The following is a 22,117-nucleotide window of genomic DNA, read 5'->3' on the forward strand; positions in this document are numbered from 1 at the left end:
AATTGCTCTGTAACATTGCAGTTCTTTATGAATGGAGTTTCCAGATACAGTTGACACGGCTGTTCCTAAAGAAACCTGAGAAGTTATTTAAAAAAAAAAAGTATGCTAATGAGAACAGAATACAGTGATTTGAAAATAATTTAATTCAGTTCAATTCAATTCAGGGTCTGCTGAAGGGTCTGCCTCCCATTCTACTTCTAGAAACTCAAGTAAGCCTGCAATCTCAGAGCGAAGTGCACTGTTTGGAAAATATCACACTATGAGATCTTTAAGACATAAAGGAGCTTGGTCATTGAGAGCTTTAAACATGAGGAAAATTATTTTAAATTTTGTTCTGAATCTAACAGGGAGCCAATGAAGAGAAGGCAAAACTGAAGAAACGTGATTTCTCCTGTCAGATATCATCAGAACTCTGGTTGCAGCATTTTGGATCACCCTGGTGGCTTTTCGGAGAATTTTTTAGTTAGCCCAACAGTAAAAAATGACAGCAGTCCAACCTTGAAGTAACAAATGCATGCAATAGTTTTTCTGCATCACTCTGGGACAGGATGTTCCTAATTTTGGCAATATTGTGAAAGTTACTATGTTACTATGTTACTACGGAGATTGACTCAGAGTTTCAGTTACCTTTCTTTCTGGAACGGATATCTCTGTTTTTAGATAAGGGATAAGTTTCCCTTATCTCAAGGTTAACTTACTCTGAGTTTTCACATAACCCGCTTTCTGGAATACTCCCCAGCTCTGATTGAACAATGATGTTTGGCATCCTCTTACTGACATAAGCAGGGCCTTTTCTGAAAAAAAGAGTTACGACTTGTATTCATTTTTATGCAAGTTATAGTGTGCAGGTGCCAAGCTTCGATTGGCTAACACTCCGCAGAGGATGTGTAAAAGCTGATGATGCATTGATCTGAGGGGATTCAGATCAATGCATCATTAGCAGGCTTGTGCAGAACTTAACAATCTTTTGAAGAGATCCACCTAATTTGAATCAAACTGGGAAACATCTAAAACCTGCAGGACAGCGGCCCTCGAGGACCGACTTTGGACATCCCTGCTCTATACCGACAGCACAGAATGAATAGAAATAACAGTGCGTTTTCGGAGACTTAACACCAGTGGCGTGCACAGACTTTTTGAAGGGCAGGGGCGGAAAGAAAAAAATGGCACATATAGCTCGTCCTCACCACTGTAGAGTGCACTTTAGCACCCATTTGGCTCCTGAGTGGGCACTTTAGCATGTGTTTTGACTCCCAAGAGGGCACTTAGCAGCATTTGGGCTTCCGAGAGGGAAGTTTAGCACACGTTTTGGCTCCCAAGGAGACACTTGTGCATGCGTTTTGGCTCCAGAGAGGTCACTTTAGCACGCATTTTGGTTCCCTAGAGGTCACTTTAACACCTTTTGGCTCCCAAGAGGGCACTTTAGCACACGTTTTGTTCCCAAGAGGGCACTTTAGCACACGTTTTGTTCCCAAGAGGGCACTTTAGCACACGTTTTGGCTCCCGAGAGGGCACTTTAGCACACGTTTTAGCTCCCGAGAGGGCACTTTAGCATGTGTTTTTCAACAAATTGGGCCTCAAGAAGGGGCGACCACACTTCATCTCTCATGCCGGTGCTTTGATCAGGCACTCAGGCTTGGATAAGAGATGCACACAGATGCAAACAACAGACATTTGAACTTCTGTCTCCCACAAACATCTGTCTGCACTCTGTAATCACACTGTGACAGGAGTTTGCGATTAAACACTCCATAACTCGCTTCTCTTGATCCCTTCAAGTAAGAACGGCAGACATGAAACACAAGGACAAAGTCATACATTTAGATATATTTTTATTAAAAACTGTTGCCTGACAGTTTAGAAATGTGTATAAGAGACTCTAACTCTGATAGAGTGTTTAAAAATGTTATTATACAATCATGGAGAAACGCTTTCGACTCGCATCTCCAGAACAGGCTGCAGCTTCTTTTTTTCCTCACAAATGTAAAAAAAATCTAGAGACAACAGTAGCCAGAAGAGCTCTAATGAGAGTCAACCGTATTGTTCCTTCACTAAAAAAAAAAGCAGGATTCACGTTTCTACACCTCTGCCACGATAGAGCTTTGCAAATGAAATGAATGAACAAAACCAATAAATTGCTGCTTTTACAAGTACCCTGGCAGAAAAGTGAGCCTACATGCATCAAACAAAACACCTGTATTATTGCAGTTTATCTCAAAACAGGACATAGATTTATAAAAAGGCACGAAGTCTGTTAAAGGGAAAGTTTTGTTTTCTAAACTGTTTTTTTTTTTTTTTAATTTAGAAATATAGTTCCTGCAAACTTTCCACAGTGTTCACTCATAAAAATAATGATTCTGATTGACTCTCAGCATAAGTGGCAGCCTGTGCTTTTCCAAAAAAATAAAACTTCCTATTTTTATAAATATTAGCTCTTGGCTTTAAAAAAAAAAAAAAGAAAGAAAAAAGTAAATGTTGCTCTTTTTATGTCCACATACAAAGTGTCGCCCTTTAACCATTTTTATTCTGGCTAAACAGGAAAAAAACCAAAACATTTTGTCTTTAAATTATCTACAAAATTCATGACATTTCCAGTTGTCTCCAGGATGATGTTTTTAATCCATGATGTGGTACTTTAAATGTAAAATCTCTTAACCAGAGAGATGAATAATAAGCAGAACACCAACTTCCTGTTTCCATGTTAAAGCCTGTTTTTCACAGTTAAATCCCACCTGGTAACTCAAACGCCTCTTTGCACGCGTAACTCAAACAGAAGCTTGTTTGATATTTTAGGATGACCCCGTAGGTTTTAAACGCTGTGCAACCAATGTGAGATTTGAATGAAAGCGGATGGTTTTCCATATTTCGTTTTACACTCAAGTTATTCCTTCACCCGAAAACATAAAAAAAGAACATTTAAATCATTCCCAGACTTCAAACTTGCAATGATTTCTGACAGCTTTCAAATGCCCACATATTTGGTCGCACTTCCACACACATGCTTCTGGACTTGACCGTTGACCCGCAGCTGTGACTCGCTCTTATCTCAGAACAGCTGAGCGTCAGAAGCTGCTGCTGATTTTAGAATATGTTGTGACAAAATGACTCCAGTTCTTTGAGGGCAAGGCATTCGTGTCGCCAGGTTCAGTTTGCAGTGCAGACAGTCCACCAGGAGTCCTTCCTGAGCTGGCGAACCCTGATCGACGATCAATCGAGGGTCATTAAGTCATTAAGTTGTCTGTCAACTGACTCTGGGGCTGTAACATGTCCTCAAAAAGGTGACTACTGCTCAAGAATCATTGCCTCTTGGAAGGCTTCGATCCATCTAAAGAGAAAAATACAAAACTGAAAATTAGTTATGATCTTTAAGAGTGTCACAAAACAAAAGACCATTTCTAATTCTTTTGCTCCTTTGCTCCTGTATTAAACCTCCATTAAATTACATTTCCATCGACTCCAAAGGGAAATATGTGACTCTTTAGGTGCTAGTGCACAACTACGTTCAGCAGCTCATCTCTATCGGCGTCCATCTGCTCGATGCTGCAGTTGTTTCTCTCTCCCCTTTGTGTTTTAATGAATATTTGTGCTCCATTGGCCGCAAATAAACGCCAAGAGAGAGGCATGAGCGAACGATGGTCTTGAAAGTGAAACCCTGAGCTAGAACTCAATAAGAAAGCAGTAAATATAAAGCTCTGTTCACCTTTTCTAAGAGTCATTTAATAATAAAGATAAAAAACATCTACTTCCAACGCCATCCTGTACCTTTCTCATTAAAAAAAAAAGGTAAAAAATAAAGTGTACACTTTCTGAAGCAATCACAGGAAACAGTGTTAGCATAAATGTTACAAACAAAAGACAGAAGCCATTTTTTAATCTTTATTCCTCAATTGATCAGATTGGCTGCAACTTTACTGCGTTTGTTACTGTTCTGTGGAAAAGCTCAAATCCCTTCCTGACTTGTAACTGCTTCTAAGGTTTCCATGGTAACCGATTGGCACTGCCTATCATTTGCAGTCTGGTACCTCTGTGCTGTGGGGATGTCGTCAGCTTTGAAGATGTAAAACAGTGTATTTTTGTGATACAGCTTGAACTGCAGCTTCTGAGCCGGCCCGTTCTTCTCCTCTCTCAGGAAGAAACCCAGCAAGGGTTGGCTCTCCAATGCTGCGACATCCTACACGGAGAGATAACCGCACAGAGTTCAGGAAAAGATGCGGATCTCAGACATAAAGCACGTTTAAAACAAAGGAAATCTGCACAGAAGAATACACAAATCAAGAGAAAAATTAGACACAGATCAGACGAGTACCTCGCTGGCGGCGTAGGTGTACAGGACTTTATTTTTAATGACGAACCACAGCCTCTTCCACTGCTTTTTGTTGCCTTTTGACCTGTTTAAGTAGCCACTCATGGAGGAGTTCTCCGTGTTGGCGGACACCTGGAGAAACGGTACGAAAGTGAGAGAAATCCTTGAACAATTAATTAGCTCAGCATGGGTTGAAACCAAAATCCCATTTTGCAGCCTCATCATGCTCCGCACCTCTTTTAGTGCAGCAGGAATCTTCTTCTGTTTTCTAGAGAAGGAAAACGCTCCGGATTTGATAGGAGACACCGATGTGGATGCACAGCGATCGCCTAAAATACAACAAAAATGACAGAAATAAACAAGAACATTAAGTATGGCACAAGTTAATTAGAATATTTGGAGTCCCCAAACCCACGAATACCACAACTGTGTTTGTACATTTCCTTAAAATCAAATGAATGGATCAGGAATGACGAATCACTCACTGTTCTCTTGCAGTTTGACAAAGCAGTGATCACACACACGAGCAGGTTGGTTCTTCAAGTACTCCAGGTAGTACTTATTGGCAGAACACGCCTGACAAACCACCTGTCAGACACACATGTAACTGCGGTGAGAAGGCAGTTGGTTTGAAATTGTACAGGGGGAGCAGCGGCGGTGGCGGCAACGCAGACCTTTCCACAGGCGCGACAGTGATGCCTCCTCCAGGTCAGGGTGAACTCGCAGGTACAGATCATGCACATGGTGGCCCTCAGGTCTGGGATCCAGATGGGAGCTTTTGAACCTAAAGGGGCCCCGCTGTCGACCACACCCTCCGCCTGAGTGGAGAGACTTTACGGTTAATCTGGATGCTCTGAACACACCGAACGCCCACGCTGATTTACAGTCTCACCTCCTCCTGACTTCGGCTTGATATGAAGGTTATTTTCTTCTTTGTGTAGTCGTCTATGGCCTTGGCGATGGCCTCCAGCCACTCGTCTCTCTCTGTAGCTGAGCTGCGAACACAAAGCATGTTGTTAGTCACAGCAGATCGTAACGTGCAAAATGCTGTGGATCCCCGAGAGGAGGTGCTGACCTGGCAGATAGGATGAAGGAGCGCTCAACGCTTTCGATGTTCAGCTCGTTCTGATAGGCCTCTTGGCTCGGCTTACTAACCTGAAAACACAACAATAGCAATAAAAGAAATAATCGCCATGAATTGTGAAGCATTGAATATGTACAGTACATCTCGCTATGCAAGAAAACAGAGAGCGGATAAGATTAAGTTACATCGAATAGACAATTAAATGTTAATAAAATGTAAACTGACAAGAAAAAAATAAAACAACAGCAGAAAAGCAATGAAACCACAACAGTGAGCTGTGTTTGCATGTGCAGCTAACCTTCATTCCAGCCAGAGAGAGAACACTGTTGAGTTTATACTGGCCAGACTGGACGGGAGTGGTGTACATAAGTGCATCATTAAACTGGGAAAACAACCAAAAAGATACAGCAAGGTTCATAAAGATGAAGTGTACATGTAGAAAGTTTACAGACCTTTTACTTTAAAAAAAAAAAAAAATGTTTATATCATCCATCTAGACACAAATCTCCATAACAACAAAGCAAAGCATTTGTTTTAAAATGAAAAAAATGAAATAAACCCTTTATGGGAGTTTTTAGATCCTTTCTGATGAAAATTGAGCCTGCGTGCCTGATCTAATCAACCAGACACTCATTTTCAATTTCACTTTATCCAAGTCAGGGACTGGAGCCTATCACAGCTGCCATTGTAGAATGCATGTTTTTGGATTGTGGGAGGAAGCCGGAGTACCTGGAGACAAACTCCCAAACTCCACACCACCCTGAAGCCCCCTATTGTAATCTGTTGAACATAATTATAAGGTCTGGCAGTTGATCGGGCACATCGGGGTGAAAACCAATAGTCTAAAGGCCTGAGAAACAGCATTGTGTCAAAGCACAGATCTGGGAAGGCCACGAGAATATATCTGCATCATTTTAAGTACTGCTAAGTGCATGAGCCTCCTTTGTTCTTCTCTACTAAAATAACTTACAGCTGCCAAACTTGTTGCAACCACAAAGTGAAGGCTCTGAATACTTATGCAAACATAATATTTCAACTTTTAATTATCAAAAGTGTAAAACCCTTTTTTTTTGCTTTGCAACTATGGAGCATTGGGAGCAGATTAATGGGAATAAATCAATTCAATCCACTTCAAAATGAGTGTACAACTGTGACTGTAGACTGCATTCTCTCCGCTGTGAGAAGGAAAACGGAAAAAAGCGCAACAGAAACTGTGTTTTTGCGGATCGATGCTCACCAGAAAAAACATGCGCGGCTGCATGACTTTCCTGGACAGCTTCATCAGAGTTCCCTCCTTCAGAAAAACCTGCGAATACGGACATGTTTGCTTTCATTGGGGCTGCATTGACAAGCACAGACAGAACGTTGAGTCCAGAGGCTGAGCAGCAGCTTTTTATGACTCTAAAATTAGTCTCACATGTCGTTTGTCACATGGGGGACATCAGCAGTCACAAATGTGACCACAAATAAACAGTCCACTGTCATTACAGAAGACTGAAGTCTATTTTGGCCTCGTTCAAAACATGCAACACAACTGATGACAGCAAAAACAAGAAGAAGCAGGCACAAATCCGACGTTTCTTTGGAGGTCTTATGGGAGAAGAAGATACGCCCGTATGAGAAAAGCCTCACAACTGGCGCATGACTTTTTGGACGTACCCTGCCTGGCTGAACGATCTCATGGTGCCCATTGAGACTGTACTGAATCTGCATCAGCTTCTGAAAGTTATCCTGCAACAACAACAACAAAAAAAAAACAACTTAAAAAGTCAGACAGACGAGGGGAGGCGCGAAGCTCGAGTCGACAATCACTGCAAAACCGAATCAGGCCTTACCCCTTGTTTCATAATGTCATTCGCGTGGTTGGCCACTTCCTTCACTATGCTGAGGGCAGCTGCGTAGACAGCCAACATGTCACATCACTGTTTGGCATATTTTCAATTACAAAGCGACACCAACTATGAGAGCGGTTCTTTATCTCACCTTGTGTGTCTTTGTAGTCCTCAGAGTCTTCTGGAAGGTTCTTCAGATAATCTGTGAAATAGGAAAAAAGGCTTCAACGTAAACCCTTAACTGCAGGTTAAAAGGCCATTAGAAGCAGTGTGGTTAGTTTCTGTGCCCTGAGAACAACCCGAAATAATAGAAAATACGGCATTAGACTCTCCCACAGACCACGATTCAACAGGTTCTCTCACTTTGGCTTTCCACCGGGGGGCGCCACGCTATAAATCCTACAAAAACCACCACTGAAGCCAAAACAGTAAAACTTGATTCCAGTCCAAGTTTCATTCTCGTGCTGCCAATAAATCAGTGCCATGATCCAATAAACCCTTGACCTGCAGGCGTCGAGCGAACAGAGCAGGTCGAATGTGGGTCGGGGTGTTTGTACCTGTGAGCAGCAGCTGGTACTGAGGGATCCTCTGCACAGGTTTCAGCAGGTAGTGTTTCAGAGCCAAGCTGGCACATCTCGAACTCATCTGAAACCAAACAAACACACAGTTGCTTCGACAAAACCACAAAGACACGCTCTCACACAGACACTTGCATGTTCGAGTTGCATTTTTGATGGCTGGAGATAACAACACGTAAGAAGCTTTAACTGTTTGTGGTTATCATGGTGGTGCAAAGATACCCAAAGCAGTATTTTGCACATAATGTTACAGAAGTCATCATCATCAAGGTCCAAGCGGGAAAACGCTCTCAAGGACATCACTCATTTGTTAGTCAATGAGTTAAAAATCGTTAAACGTGAGTACATTTATTAAAAGAACGACCATTCTTAGTTGGAAATAAGAAGAACAAGATATTCTAAATTACTTTCAGTCCATGAAACAACACAAACGGTCACTGAGAGAACTCTACCTCAAACTCTCTGACGACGGCAGCAAACGCGGGGTTCTTCCTGCACTGCTCGTCTAACAGAGCCACGTTGTTGTCGAACTGGCGGATGTAGGTGGAGTACATCTTCAGATAGGGACCCTTCTGGACGAATATGTCCGACAGTCTCTGGTGGTCGCTCCTGTAAAACAAACAAACAAAAAAAACTCAAGTTACACAGGAATAAACGGGAGCGTCTCACGTCACACTCGGATATTTCAGCAGGTTAAATTAAAGACCCACCGGTATGTCACAGAAAGTAAGGGCCCACATTAAATCAGTCTGGTCAGTGATGAAGGAAAGGGAACAGATCTGGAGGAATCTAACATCTGAATTTGACCAGATGTCACACTCACTCAGCAGGCTCTAATTAGTTGGGTGCAGCTGCTGGACTTAGGATTCATTCAAGAGATGTAACTGTTTACTTCAGCCTGTCGACATTAGAGATGTGAGGAGAGGACAAGGGGCTTGTACTATGAAGGAGGTTCAACATATTCAGGACATGTTTTCATTTCTTTGTCTTCTCTAAATCAAACAAAATCAACTAAACTATGTAGTATCATTACAAATCAGCCCAGACTCTCTTTTATGAGCATGTTCGTAAATAAAGTGGCGACGTTGACAAAAGACGGCCTCACTACCACAATCCCATATAAGCTTGAGCAACATAAAATTTTTACAAAGTTACTGCTGTCAAAGAAGCCAAAATGGCTTCAGATGGTGTAAAAATTTAATTTATTAGCTTATGAGTAGCACTCCCACAGCTTTAAGATGCAGATTTAGGGCCACAAGTGTGTTTTCCATTAAATTAATGTTCTGCAGTTCTACTCTGATGGGAGCATGGGACTACATCCTTTCATCTGCCACTCTGGTGTTTCACAAACATACTTCAAAGTAACTTTACTCATTTGCTTTGACATCCTGGCTGTCAAATGTTGTGCAATTAATGCAGCAGATTTTTATTTTTAAATTTTTTTTTTGCTAGTGGCGTTTTACTACCTGAGAAATTAAACTGTCAGCAAGTTCAAGCTTTAGCTTTGTGATCAGGTTCTGTCCGGGGCACTTTCCTCAGGTTATATACAGTAGATCCTCATCAGGGAAATGGTTCAAGCAGTCTGTCATTCTCAAAAGAGAAAAGGAGGAGAGATCTCCTGAACTAGAACCGACTGTTCAGTCAAGTGTTTTTAGACTTGTTGAGTCTTTTCTTTCTAGGAGAACTTGCTCCAGGGCAGAATAAGTTAAAAGTGGCCTTATTCATGACACGGAAAACTTGGATTTAACCCTGAAAAGTGAAGCGTTAAGCCCCAAATCCTGCTGTTTCATAGTAAAGGCCGCATCTCTTTCCTGTCAGGGCATTGAAACAATGGAAAAACCTGCCTGTGCAGCTTTGACTCACCAAATTACTTATCAAAACTCATTAGTAAGAAGTCTCAACAGTAGAAGTGATGACAAATACTAATGCTAAACATACAAAAGGCCCTTTTATAACAACAATAATTAAATAAACCCGTGGAAAAAAAGCGTGTGTGTACCAGTGTGCTACTCTCTCCTCCAGCTCTCGCAGCAGGTCTTTGTTGAGCTGGTACAGCTGAGGCAGGTAGTACAGGATCTGACTGAGGATCCGCTCATCCACCACTGGCTTCCCATTCTGACGGGTTGCCTTGGCAACAGCATCCCGAAAGTCCTGAGGAGACATTGGAGGCTTAATACTGAAGTAGCCTTGCACACACACACAAAAAAACCACATACATATGGAGTTACACGGGCCGGGTCGGCACATGACGGCACACAGCGCTGCAGCTGAACAGGAACACCTGGTTATCACCTCATAAACTGACCCGTCCTCCTGCACCGCCCTTCCCCCACGCCTCTGCATGTATTTCATGACAAGGCTGTGTCAGCACTTCCAATTCGTCCAGTGCGCCAACACACACATGCACCTGGAAGGAAGCAGGGAGGCCTCGCAGGATCCCGGTTTTCCGGGTTAACTTGTGCTTTTACTCTCCACGAAACGTACTGAACATCCACAGCCAAGAAGTAACGGAACTTGAAATTCTTGATGATAAACTGAGTTCATCCAGCAGCAAATTAAAATTAAAAAGCACAGGAGCTCACAAACTGGGAAAAACATAAGCTTTCTGGTCTCTCCATTCTAACAGACAAACAACCATCTTAAATTTCACAAAACACACACTACAAATAAATCAAAACTGCAGGGAAATAAAAAGTTAAACATGTTGGTTGGATTACTTGCCACAAGTGTGCTGCAAAGACTCGCCGTCCCTAACACCTTCCTGCACACATACTACGCACACACATGCACACAGAGGAATTATCGAAGGCATGTGTGTGACTGGAGGTCGACTGCATGGCCCGAGGAAGCAGCTGCTGCCCGACCAGGCCGTCCACAGAGAGAGAAGAATGCAATCTGCCCTCTTCTCTCGGACGGAGCTCCTCGCCCTCCCCCGTCAGCAGCAGGACCAAGTTTCTAAAAATCCTGCCGTGGCTTCGCCAAAGGCAAGTCTGAGGCTGCCATGCAGGTGGACCCTCGACTCGTTGTCTGTTTTCTGAGCCCCCGCTACAGGCCGTGTCTTTGAACTATGCACAAACAAAGGAATCCCTGTCAAATGTTTAACCTGCAAAAGAACAGCTATTTCCCCATTCCTTTTCTGCAGGAATCCTCCACCTTGGCAAAGGATTAACTAAAATTCAACTTAGTTAATCTGACTCCTACATGAGGGAATCTGATGCTCTGGGGGCATGATTTGGTTCCGATTGTCTCATTAGATGCAAGAGTGACTGCAAATGAATACAAACCTATTCTGAGAGATCTAGATCTGGACCTCTGGACCGATGTCTTACGCAGCAGTCTCTACTGCAAGCCTCATATATTCAAATGAAGGGATATGTTTTTGGCATATTCTCCCACACAGAATTCCATAGACCTGCAGAATCAACGTAAGCTGTTCTGGTGCCACTGGGCGGCCAAACACCTTGCTAAGGGTTTTTCATGCATGTAACTGCACAGATCATGATATCACAGCCAAAATAAACCTCTAACAAAAACGCCTACTCATCTTGAAACAAGCTCATAATCTTTTTTTAATGTCTCCTTTGAGTTTCCCCATGACAGGGCTGATCAAAGCACCTCCTCCTCTATGTTGCCGTGCATTTACCTGCCCGCTGTCGCCCCTGGGAAACCAAAAAAAAAATCAAATCCTCAGACAGAGCCACTTTAAAAGCCTCAGCTGTATTATTCAACTCAGTGAAAGCACTTAAGCAGAGACTACACCAGCCGAGTGTCTGGGAAAAGCTTTGATTGCTACTCAAAACTCTGGCCAGCGTCCGTGCGGCGCACAAAACATAGTGTAACGTTTACTGCGTCGCAGTAGGCCCTCCGTTTCCCCCGGCTGCTGAAAACAATCATGAACACGCACATCAAATCAAATCCTTGAGTAAAGAGGACACTTACTATGTGAAGAAGTTTCAGGACATCCACAAACCTGGTAAAAAAAAGAGTAGAAAAGCCTTAGAGCACAGATATGTCTTATAGAGTTATTTGTTCCCGGTTGGTCACTGCAGCACTCACACTTTCTCCGAGCTCATGATCTCCTGGGCGATGTGCACCACCTTCTTCCTCTTCATCTCATCCTCTTGCTGTAAGATCAGAAAGACAAAAACGGTCGGGCGACACCAAAAAAAAAAAAAACCCAAAAAAACCTCACAACAAGTTCAGTGTCAACTCACAGGCTCACTGCAAATCACCATGATCACTGGATGCTGTTTAAAACCATCAGCTTTCTTCAAACAACAGCTCAATCAGGCCTCAAAGTAAAGCAGCAGCCTTTGTGCTCTCTCCATCTGTCTCCTCTGCCAGTCTCATGCGGGTGCTGAATGGTAACGGGGCGGTCTCTCAGCGACTTAATGTGGACAGCGGCCTTGGCCTCTGCTTGACTGAAATGTCCTCCTGGCCCTATCGGAGCCTGCATTTGTGATACCGCGGAGCTTTGAGAGGCATCAGGCGCAGGTGTTGACAGTATCATGGAGAGGGTCACGCAGGACGGAGAAAGAAAAAAAGCCCCTTTCAGTCATTGAGGGAGCTATTCCTGAACCTGCAGCCCTTCTGTGTTTGCTCAACAACCCCCCCCCCCCCTCCTTTCAACACACCCACCCACTTCTAAAAGGCTGTGACAGACAGGCGACCGACACACTTAGCAGCATGTGTGGACACAGTCTCTTGCGGCTGAAGTGACAGTTAGGTCACCGGTGCTGATATGAGTCGTCCGTTGCGACCTGTAAATTATCTCTCAATTTTATGCACACACACATATCTGGGTTTGAAAAGGACTCAAGGACTTTTTTTCCCCCCTCTGGAAGTGACAATCCGCATAATTCCGAAGCTTTTTCCATGTCCGCAGTGTGAACAAACACAAGTTTACATGAGCCGATGTCCCTATTGTGCCACCTTGAGAGCAAGCTTCACCTTAACAACATCTTAACAAGCTTAACAACAGCCAAACAACTTTAACATCATATAAGGAGCAGCTGACTGTGTCAAAAACAAGCCCACTGGGTTAAACTTCCACTTGGATCACACCTCAGCTATTTAACAGTTACACATCATAGCATTCATGCTAAGAACTGTACTGATTTCCAACGGTTTTGTACTATAAAATGCGAAAACTTGGTCAAAAACATTTTGACATCAAGAGGAAGTAGAATTACTTCAAAGCCAGATTCAGACTCCCAGCATTGTGTGTCCAGAACATAATATTTGTTTATTTCAGCTTTCACGGTCACAGATTAACGTATTGGCCGCAGACACTCTCAGCAAATACAGGCAGCTAAAACGTTTGTCTGTCAACATTTTGACCTCATATCTCAGACGCACACATCTATATCAGTGCAGTTTCAGTGTGTCGCACACGTTAAATATGCAGCTTGCCTGTTACGAGGGCGATCGATGATGATAAATGACTTTCTTTTCATTTCGCCAGCTGTCTGTGGCTGATCTCTGGGCCATGTTACTGTCTTACTGAATCAAAGTCCACTACGGATTACACAAAACTCAATCTATTCACGGCCAGGTGACGTAAAAAGTATGAATCGACACCTGTATCAGTTTTATCTATGTTCAAGGATTGCATTTAAACTGCGAAGCTAAATAATAAAGGTTTTACTGTCATAGCTAATCCAAAGGGAGTATCAGTAAATACAGTGATTCAAACTAGAGAACTGAGGGTATGAAAATGGGAAAAAGTCTTAGAAATAGTGTTACTGATCTCAACGAGTAATGGGCAAATGTTTGCGTTTCTACCTAATTACTGTATGGCTTCATAGTGAGTCAGTGAACTGTTCCACCCCCCGACTGCTTAATTACAGTACCTGTCTGTCTGCCTCGTCCAGGTGCTCCTTGCTGGAGGTGGAGCTGTTGTCCTCTTCGTCAGAACTGTGCATCTCCTCCTCCTCCTCAGAGTGGACATCCTGCCTCAGCCAGCCGCTGTTCGCCAAAACAGCAAGATGGAGAGAAGAGGAAGCTGAATTTAGCTTTTCTTTACAAAGAATGTTGATATATGTGAAAGAGAAGCTGGGCAGGGCTGCAGAGGAGCGCGTGTGTCCGCAAAAACATTCCCTGGTTAAATAAAGATTAAACAAGGCTTGTGCAACATGGAGGACTGGTTGACAAAGCAAACTTTACCCATGTGAGTCAGTACGAAGTGAGTCCGAAACTCTTTCTGAGGTCTTATACAGTGGAATATGTCGACGATTACACTTTGACACCATGTGAGGATGTCAGAAAAACCTCAGACAGAATGGCTGAGCAGAACTTTGAATTTCCAGGAAAAGACTGTTTGGAGAGGGATTCACAGCACATTAAAGAAAAAAAAAACACAAACCGCGCCATCGCCAAGAAAGAAAATGACCACAATCGGCAAAACAACAAGGAAGAAAAGCTAAACAGTGGAGAAACAGTAACAGATGAGTCAGGTAGCACGGAAATTGGTCTTTGGCCTGACAAATACAAAAACTGGAAAATCTTTTTGGAAGTCCTGGTTACTACATTCACCAGGATGAAGAGGAGAGGGACCATCAGGCTAAAAAGCCCACAGCTCACAAACCAAGCCTCTCTGATTGTGCTTTCAGTGCACATGGCGTGTGCAAAACTGCAAAGCCGACACAAATGCTGCTGCCATCGTGTCTCTTTTCTTAAATGCTATCTTTATTTTGGCAAGACAGCGTCAAACCACCTTCAAACCACTGGCCTGCCTGCAGTTCGGGCCCACTGGAAGAAAAACCCACTGCATAGAGAGGCTAAATACAACAAAAAAAAAAAAGGCCCTGAACTGTTGAAACCACCGTAGAACCAGGAAAGATTTTGCCTTAAAAATGACACAAATCTAAACATTTAAAAGTATTGTTTTGACAGGCAAGACTGGTCAAAAATGAGTCACCTAGTCTCTGCTATATGAGTCTCTATTATATGATTATCAGAGGAGAGATGAGAGCATTTCTTGGTACATTTTTGGACAAGGCAGGTCTGAAAACTTCAAGGCTTAAGTTCTTATCAACATTTCCTTCACTGCTCTTTGGCATTTCAGAGACTTTTGCAGGTGATCTATCAAACAAATGATCTGTGGGGTCAGAGCGACAATCAAAAACCTGAGATATGTGCTGAAAGTAATCAACTGCTGAGCCATCAACCGAATTCACAGGTATGCTGCAATTGGCCGATCCACCTTTTCTTCCAGCAAAGACATGTAAACCTGTATTTCTCCACTTTATCAGCCTTGCTGCTGGCAGCGTTAACGGCAGACTTGGGTCTTCCCACAAACAAGCTGCCTGCCAGCTCAGTACAAGCAGCAACGTGTTTGTTTCACTAATGTTTTGATCTGGCTCCCGGACTCTTTCCTGCAGAACGAGGCTGTCCGATTTCAAACCGATACTTCCGGAAGGGAGTAGCGGTCTTGACTTCATCTCATCCCACATTTAAATTTACCATAAAAGTTACAGCTCAGAGTGGCTAGTTGATAAAGACAGTGGGACTCCATTTGTCCACTTCTCACATTTCCTTTCACTCTTCAGCAGCAGCTCACTCGCTCCACTTCCTTGCTTTCTTACGTGTCTCCTTTATCTAAAACCCCGATACGACTTTTTCTTTTTTTTCTTCTTTTTCCTCAGCTTCTTTGTCCTTATGCTCTCTTTGTGGCCGAGCACTCCAGCATACTGGGTCAGGCACAGAGCACCACTTGTTTACAGCCCGGGGCTACTTACATAAACTTAACAGGGCTCGGATGCCTGGGAAACACTACAGATTCACTCGATTCACTCATTCTCCTCTCTAGCACACAAACACTCGGCTCTGCATACCAGACAGAATTGGGAGGCAGAGCACATCTTAAATGTTTTAGTGGCTGGCTTCTATCTGTGTAGCATCTACCGCGGCCCTGACCTCATCACCTGCTGAGTCCTGGTCTGAACGGAAGGAGAAGGAAAGATGTTCACATCACCAATGTCCTGGAATTTTCTGGTCCAAGCTGTGCGCATTCTTACATCAACTATAGGCCGTTTCCAGGGCTGCTGGGTGGAAAGAGATCCAACTCGGGGATGGAAAACTGGTTCCAGAACAACAAGTCTTTGCTGATCTAGAAGGATGGACCACTTCTATGGGGGGGTGGGATTATTGTGACCAAGAAAGTTCAACTCAAATCCTGAGGCTGCCGTTTCTGAAAAACCAGAGCGAGCGTAGCATCTACTGACTCCAGCACTAAAGACATGAAAACAGGGCTGAAAAAACTGAAGCAGCAGTCGAAAGCCGATATCAATTCTCTAATTTCCTGTGCAGTGTGGCGTTTTAATGTCGAGCAATAGGTGTTCATAAAGGCTGCTAAAATGCCGTCGCCTTCAACGAGTTTGGTGACGAATAGAATATTCAAATAATTCTATATCTAAAAATAAAAAGTGCACAGAGCTCCATGTAAAACAAAACAATGAAGCCAGTGAACACATTAACGCTTCAAGACCTGCAGTGACTTGAAACCTGTTTATCTGCCGGAGGTGGTTTTGTCTTAATTTATTCAGAAATTACAGCTCATCCAGCCTAAAAACAGCCTCCTATACCTTTGAAAAATAACTGAATTGTTGTATTTCGTGTTCTTCGAACGCCTTTCATCTTTTACAAGTGAGGAATGAGGAAAAGAAACGTATTTGGTCATTAATTCAGAATGAGAATAAACTTTTTCTCACAGACATACTGTAGAGGAGGGAAAAAAAAGAAAAGAAAAAAGGAGTGGAGGTTAAGAAGAGGCTAAGCCCGGTGCGAGGGCAACCAGGCTGAGGAGGAGGTGGAGGCTGGTGGTTGCTGGAGGTTTATTTTCCCTGTTCTAGAGAGCTGTGTGGCGTTTCTGTGATTCTCAGACATTTCCTGCTCTGGCCACTGAAAATAACCCACAGGAAAACAGGCTGACCGGCTGCACATCAATGCTCTATTCAAATTCTATGCCACTGCCTCTAAAGGCTGACTTTGGTGCTCCTGAAAACAGAAGAACCGCTCGGATCACCTGCGCAACCTGTCGCACGCGGCGGTTCCCACACCGGAGCTGTGGGTCACCTGCAATTACAGGGCGGCAGCAGTTAAGTGTTAAACAGCAGGTCTGGATCTCAGCCTACATCAACTTTCAGACTCGTTCACTGACTTGCAAAAACACAGGCACGCCATTGTTAAAGGTATAAAAAGCTCACGCTTTGTTTTTCCCTGAGCAGGCAGGTTATCGGGCCTTTTTCAATTACACTTCAGTCTGACTAAATCATTTTTCGATGTGACCTACATTACCTGGTGTATCGCTTCAGAAAGAGTACCAAAGGGGAGAATGAATGGTAAGCAGGGTATGACAAAGAGAATTAAATAATTCTGATTCTCAGTAAACTCAACACCTCATATCTCCATCTTCTACATGTGGCTGTAAAGTGAGAGGGTTTCAGGGGTTTTGGAGTATGGTTTTTTAATCTTACAAGAAAACAAACACACTGAGTAACAGCCTTCAACTTCCTGACCTCTCAAACAAACTCACAAAATCACCAAATACAAATACAAACGCACAAATTCACCAGTAATGTAAAACTTTGAAAGTCTAACCCAAGACATGCTTAAGAGAAAAAAATAGTGTACCTCTCATACTCATGGTCCTGGGATCTGTGATAAGGATCCTGCACCTCGTAGATGTCTGAATGTGCAGCATCAGGGTCATGTGACCAGCCCAGCCTCGCACTGTGAAACGGCAGGTTCATATACTCCGGGATCTCCTCATAGAGCGGTACGTTCTCATACTCCACATCTTGTCCACAAATATCAGCTTCCCCAATGCAGCTTTTGGGCCGCTCCAGGCTCTTCTCCCCTCCGTTTGAGTCCACGCTGGTACAGTCCAGGGACTGCCCTCCTTTGGCCAGAAGCTTTGGCAGCATCTTCACTGACAGCCGGAGCTCCAGCAGCTTGCGGAAAGACAGGCTCCTCTTTTGGGAGTTGGCCCGGGTTGCCAGGTCAGCTGCAGAGAAGGACTGTGCCCTCTGCTTGCTTCCCAGAACAGGAGCTCGACTTTTTGGCGGCACACTGCTCCTGGTGGGCATCTGTCTGCTGAAAAACGTCACGCAGGGCCGTGTGAAGCGCCAGGGTGTTTTCTCCTGAGGCGGTGCAGGCAGATCCCTCATGGGGGTGTGGGCATGTGGAGGTGCAGGAGGGCAGATTGAGGGTGGAGGGGGCGCTGGCATGCTGTGTCTCTGAGGTTTTCTAGGTGGCGCCTTCGGTGACTGCTGATCCTCAGCGGAGAACGCTTTCCTGGTGTTGGCCAGAGGAGGGTGACAGCCAAGTTTGATCTGTTTGGGGAGACTGTGGCTGATTGGGTATCGCTCAAAGTCGCCGTACCCGTCTTCTTCGTCCTCCTCCACTCGGTGCTCCTCAAACTCTTTGCTATGGCTCATTGAGTCGGGTTGTGTGAGAAGGTTTAAGGAGTGCGAGTTGTTTTTGTTAAGCGAGGGCGGCACGTAGAATGTTCTGTGTAGACGAGGCGAGAGGGAGGTCTGTCGTGGAGGGGGAACGGGTGCGTTGGTTTCATCGTCCACCAAATCTGAACCTTTCGGGGTTGCTGGTTCATCACAGGTGACCCGTTTGAGCTCCTCACTCTCTGAACTGAGAGACAGACCAGCGAGACTCAGATTTCCCTCAGCTTCTTGCATTTCACGCCCTTGTCTTTGTTCCTCCACCACCTGATCCTGGGCACCGCCCTCCACCCCATCCTGCCTCACCAACACTGGCTTTTTGAATTTACGTGGGTGAGGGACTGGGAGAGGCTTACTTGGGGCAGCAGGGACGTGTAGATCAGGGGGCGACCGGGTAGGACTTGCTTTGACGATAGGATCTGTGTTTTCTACCTGAGAGTGTTCTGCGGAAGACTCAAGAGGAGCGATACTTGACAAGACGTTGATGCTGCCTGCAACATCACAGGCTGACCTAGAGTCTGTTAAATCTGTGCTTTGGATCTCTGTCAGCACATCTGCTTTTGAATCATCAGGCTCAGCAACAGCATTTTCCTGATGTTTTACCATGTCAAAAGCTTTCCCCTTCTGCTCCTCAGTCCTTTGCGCCTCTTTGTGTAGCAATCCCCGATCTAGGTGTTTCTGTCTTTGAGGTTTATCCCTGGGCTTTTTGTTAATCCTTCCACCTTCACCCTTAACAACATTTCCGCCCTCCTCCTGGATTTCTCCACTCTCCTGCGCTCTTGTTCCTGCAAATCCCTCTGTGGAAACCCCATTCTGCAATGGCTCTTTGTGCAAATCAGCCTCAATCTCAGATGCGTTTCCATTTTCAAGAGGATGGCACTGCGAACAGTCCTCGAGTCCACAGGAGCAGGTGGGAATGATGTAATGCGATTCGTGTCTGCTCGTCTCTGATAAAATCCCATTCTTGGAGTTGAGAAGAAAGAGGTTATCATCTAAAGTCTCCTGCTGTTCCTGAGACAGATTAAGGGGCTCAATGGGTTTGGGTGGCGGGGGTGAAACGGGAGGAGAGGAGGCTGTGGATTTGGGGATGCATGGTTTGGGGGCAACAGCTGGTTTTGCCCTCTTGAGAGTGGCAGGGGACGGTTGTGAGAGCGCTGAAGACTGGGAGATAGGGCCAGGTTTGGGGGCGATGGGTGGGGGAGAGGGTTTGGTTGAAGCAGGGAGTTTAGGTTTAGGAGCTAATGGAGGCTTCTTCACACCTGCAAATAAAAAGGGGAGAAGAATTACAGTTTAGTAAGTAGTTGACTCAACGTCCTTTCAAATGAATCATGCAGCAGGTCAGCGCATAAAGCATGCTTCATCCCTGCCTCCTCAAGTATAAGCACAGACAGCTGCAAGCAGGAGTTTAGGCTCAGGTCAAAAAGCCAATCTCAGGGTCAGAGGGGAACAACAGTGGGTTTGAGTAATGTGTGAAATGAATTTAGAAATCCAAAACTGACTCCCAGTCTGACAAAATAAGTCTTTCCATCTTTTGCCACGGCTGCTCTGCATTTTTCTAACTTATCACACAGCATTTAACTGATAACTGAGTACTGGATAATGTTGCCTTCTCGCTTGTTCCAGCAAAAGCACAGCAGAACTGGATAATTCAATTCAGATTCACATTTAAAGTACCCTCTTTCCTGTTTTTGAAAGAGCCAGGCATGCAATGTCCACTGCATTTCTTTTTTTTTTTTTTGTTCTAAAGCAGCAGCAGAAACAAAAATAAATAAATAGTGCTGTAGAGACAACTGATAAGTTTTCTTCTATGATTTTCTCCCCGGTGCAGTGTTCGGTTTGGGAAAAAGGTGGAGTTATTTGTTGAGATCCCTACTCCTCCTGACTGTTTGTGTTCACGAACCTCTGAAACATGTTGATCAAATCTGTGTTTATGGAATACTTCTATCCTGTGCGCATGTCAGATCCAACAGAAACTGAAATGTTGTCATTATCTATTCATTCACAAGCATTCAATTAAATTTGGACTTGGTGACACGTCCTGAAACCCGCGGGGAAATAACCTTGTTAAATAAAGTATCAAATATAAACCGGAAAAAAGCAGCCTCCACACCAATGAAAAGCTGTGAATTCAGTTTGTAGGCCATATTTTCCGCTCTCCTAACTGAGACTCTTGGCTGGCCCAGACCACGAGAAGTGGAGTCATCGAGCGGATGTTTCCGAAAAGGCCAACAACCTAAAACCGCTGATTCCCCCGTGCGTGCAGTTCTGACTATGCAAACTTCGTTCAAAAATCACCTAATATAAAGCTTCCCAGGTTGTAAGCGCGCGCACTTCCAAAATACCTCAGTACTTGACATTTTCTACTACTCCCTAAGAGTCATTTTTCAATTCGGCATAACTCCGCTGTTGGAAAACCTCAACTTCCACAAGCGATTCACCCAAACTGAAAACAAATTCACCACGGATGGCGGTGGTGAGCAGTGTAAGAATGTACAACTTCAGCAGCATAGTGTTAACTTTGTGTTTTCGCTTTCAGCCGAATTTGCCAATACGTGACAATATCACCATACGGTCAGTGAAAAACGTCCGTGGGGATAAATAACCCTAGACATAACCAAATAAGCTCTAAACTGGCAGATTTTGTAAGGAAACTGGCACTGTAAAACGACAACGCTTCATATCGGCACTTTAACATCACGAAGCATATCACATTTTGGTGAAACGAATTTGCCCAGGGCATCCGTGTTAGTCCTTGCACATGTTGACAGTTCTATATCAGATGTAAAACATGGCAGCTTTATATTAAGTCCAGCTTGGTGCATCAACAGCAGGACAGATGTTTGAAGACAAAGGATTTAACCCCCTCCAGCTGCCACAGAGGTTGTTATAAAAAAAAAAACACAAAGGAAAATCTGATTGAGAGGTATGATTATGTTTTCAGAAAGCACTGAAACCGAGGTCAAAACCGTTCACTTTTATATCTTTTCAAAGCTGTTATTAAGAAAAACTGTAATTAACTGTGGCTGGGTAAAAATAGAAGGGATGCTATCGACCGTTACAATGTAAAAAAAAAAATGCTATTTTCGACCCCCCTTATTTACAGTGCCTAAACTGAAAAAAAAAATGTATCTAGTTTAACTAACCACAACATGGGCTTGCACAGCAGGATTTTTGCTAGGATAAGTTAGCTCCCCCACGACACAAACCTGTGCTCATGACTCCCGACTTGCTCCTTTCTCCATGAGTAAATTTACTTTCAATGGAATTGCGAGAAAATCAGCGATTTTGCCTCCTTCGACACCATTGTCAGTGTGAAAATCTCTCACGGGAGTGAAGTAGATCCATCACAGGGGTTTCCTTATCTCGCCAGCGGATACATGGATAAACTCCGTACACCAGTTACTTTTTCCATTTTTCGAAGTTTTCAGCCACGGTGCTATTCCCTGCAGTTTAATCCAAAGAGGACGCACGTAACAACATATTTCCGGTTAAGCATTTAAAAATAAAGCTATTGTTGAGAAATATATGTTTGATTTATTAGAATTCTAAATAGCATACATGTGTAAGGGATATTTGTGTTTATCTATATGATTGTGTTAAATCAGAATACAATTACTTAGGTTTATCGGCAAGTTATTGTCATATTACATACTTCGATTTGAGGAGCATTTTATTTTGAAAGCATTTTTCGATTTTTTTTAGGCTAATTATCGCTAGCCTCACATTTTACATCCTTGCATAGTTTTCCAAACAGTTACGCCACTGCGTCTTGTGACCACTTGGGGCGCTCTAAAAGGCAAGAGCGCCTATTAATTTCTCGCGAGGAAGTAGTAGTTAGAGGTAGGACTTGTAGGAATTGTAGT

The 22,117-nt window shown here is 43.8% G+C and overlaps 1 protein-coding gene across 1 annotated transcript; it reads right to left on the reverse strand.

Moving 5' to 3' along the window:
* Window positions 1–1,815: 1,815 nt before the first annotated feature.
* On the reverse strand, window positions 1,816–21,704 carry LOC140282724 (FYVE, RhoGEF and PH domain-containing protein 6-like). The gene is made up of 21 exons (XM_072377265.1): window positions 21,461–21,704; window positions 17,431–19,513; window positions 13,650–13,764; window positions 11,854–11,921; window positions 11,737–11,767; window positions 9,797–9,948; window positions 8,250–8,406; window positions 7,777–7,864; window positions 7,371–7,421; window positions 7,223–7,281; window positions 7,047–7,118; window positions 6,625–6,693; window positions 5,686–5,769; window positions 5,379–5,458; window positions 5,196–5,298; window positions 4,978–5,121; window positions 4,789–4,891; window positions 4,538–4,632; window positions 4,307–4,435; window positions 4,023–4,171; window positions 1,816–3,325 (listed from the first exon to the last, which is right to left on the reverse strand). The coding sequence occupies exons 1-21, from the start codon at window positions 21,468–21,470 to the stop codon at window positions 3,283–3,285; spliced, it is 3,885 nt and encodes a 1,294-aa protein (XP_072233366.1). The 5' UTR covers window positions 21,471–21,704; the 3' UTR covers window positions 1,816–3,282.
* Between the last annotated feature and the right edge of the window lie 413 nt (window positions 21,705–22,117).

Source organism: Leuresthes tenuis, unplaced genomic scaffold (genome assembly GCF_036924035.1).
Source record: "Leuresthes tenuis unplaced genomic scaffold, fLeuTen1.0.hap1 SCAF_23, whole genome shotgun sequence".
Lineage (NCBI taxonomy): Eukaryota > Metazoa > Chordata > Actinopteri > Atheriniformes > Atherinopsidae > Leuresthes > Leuresthes tenuis.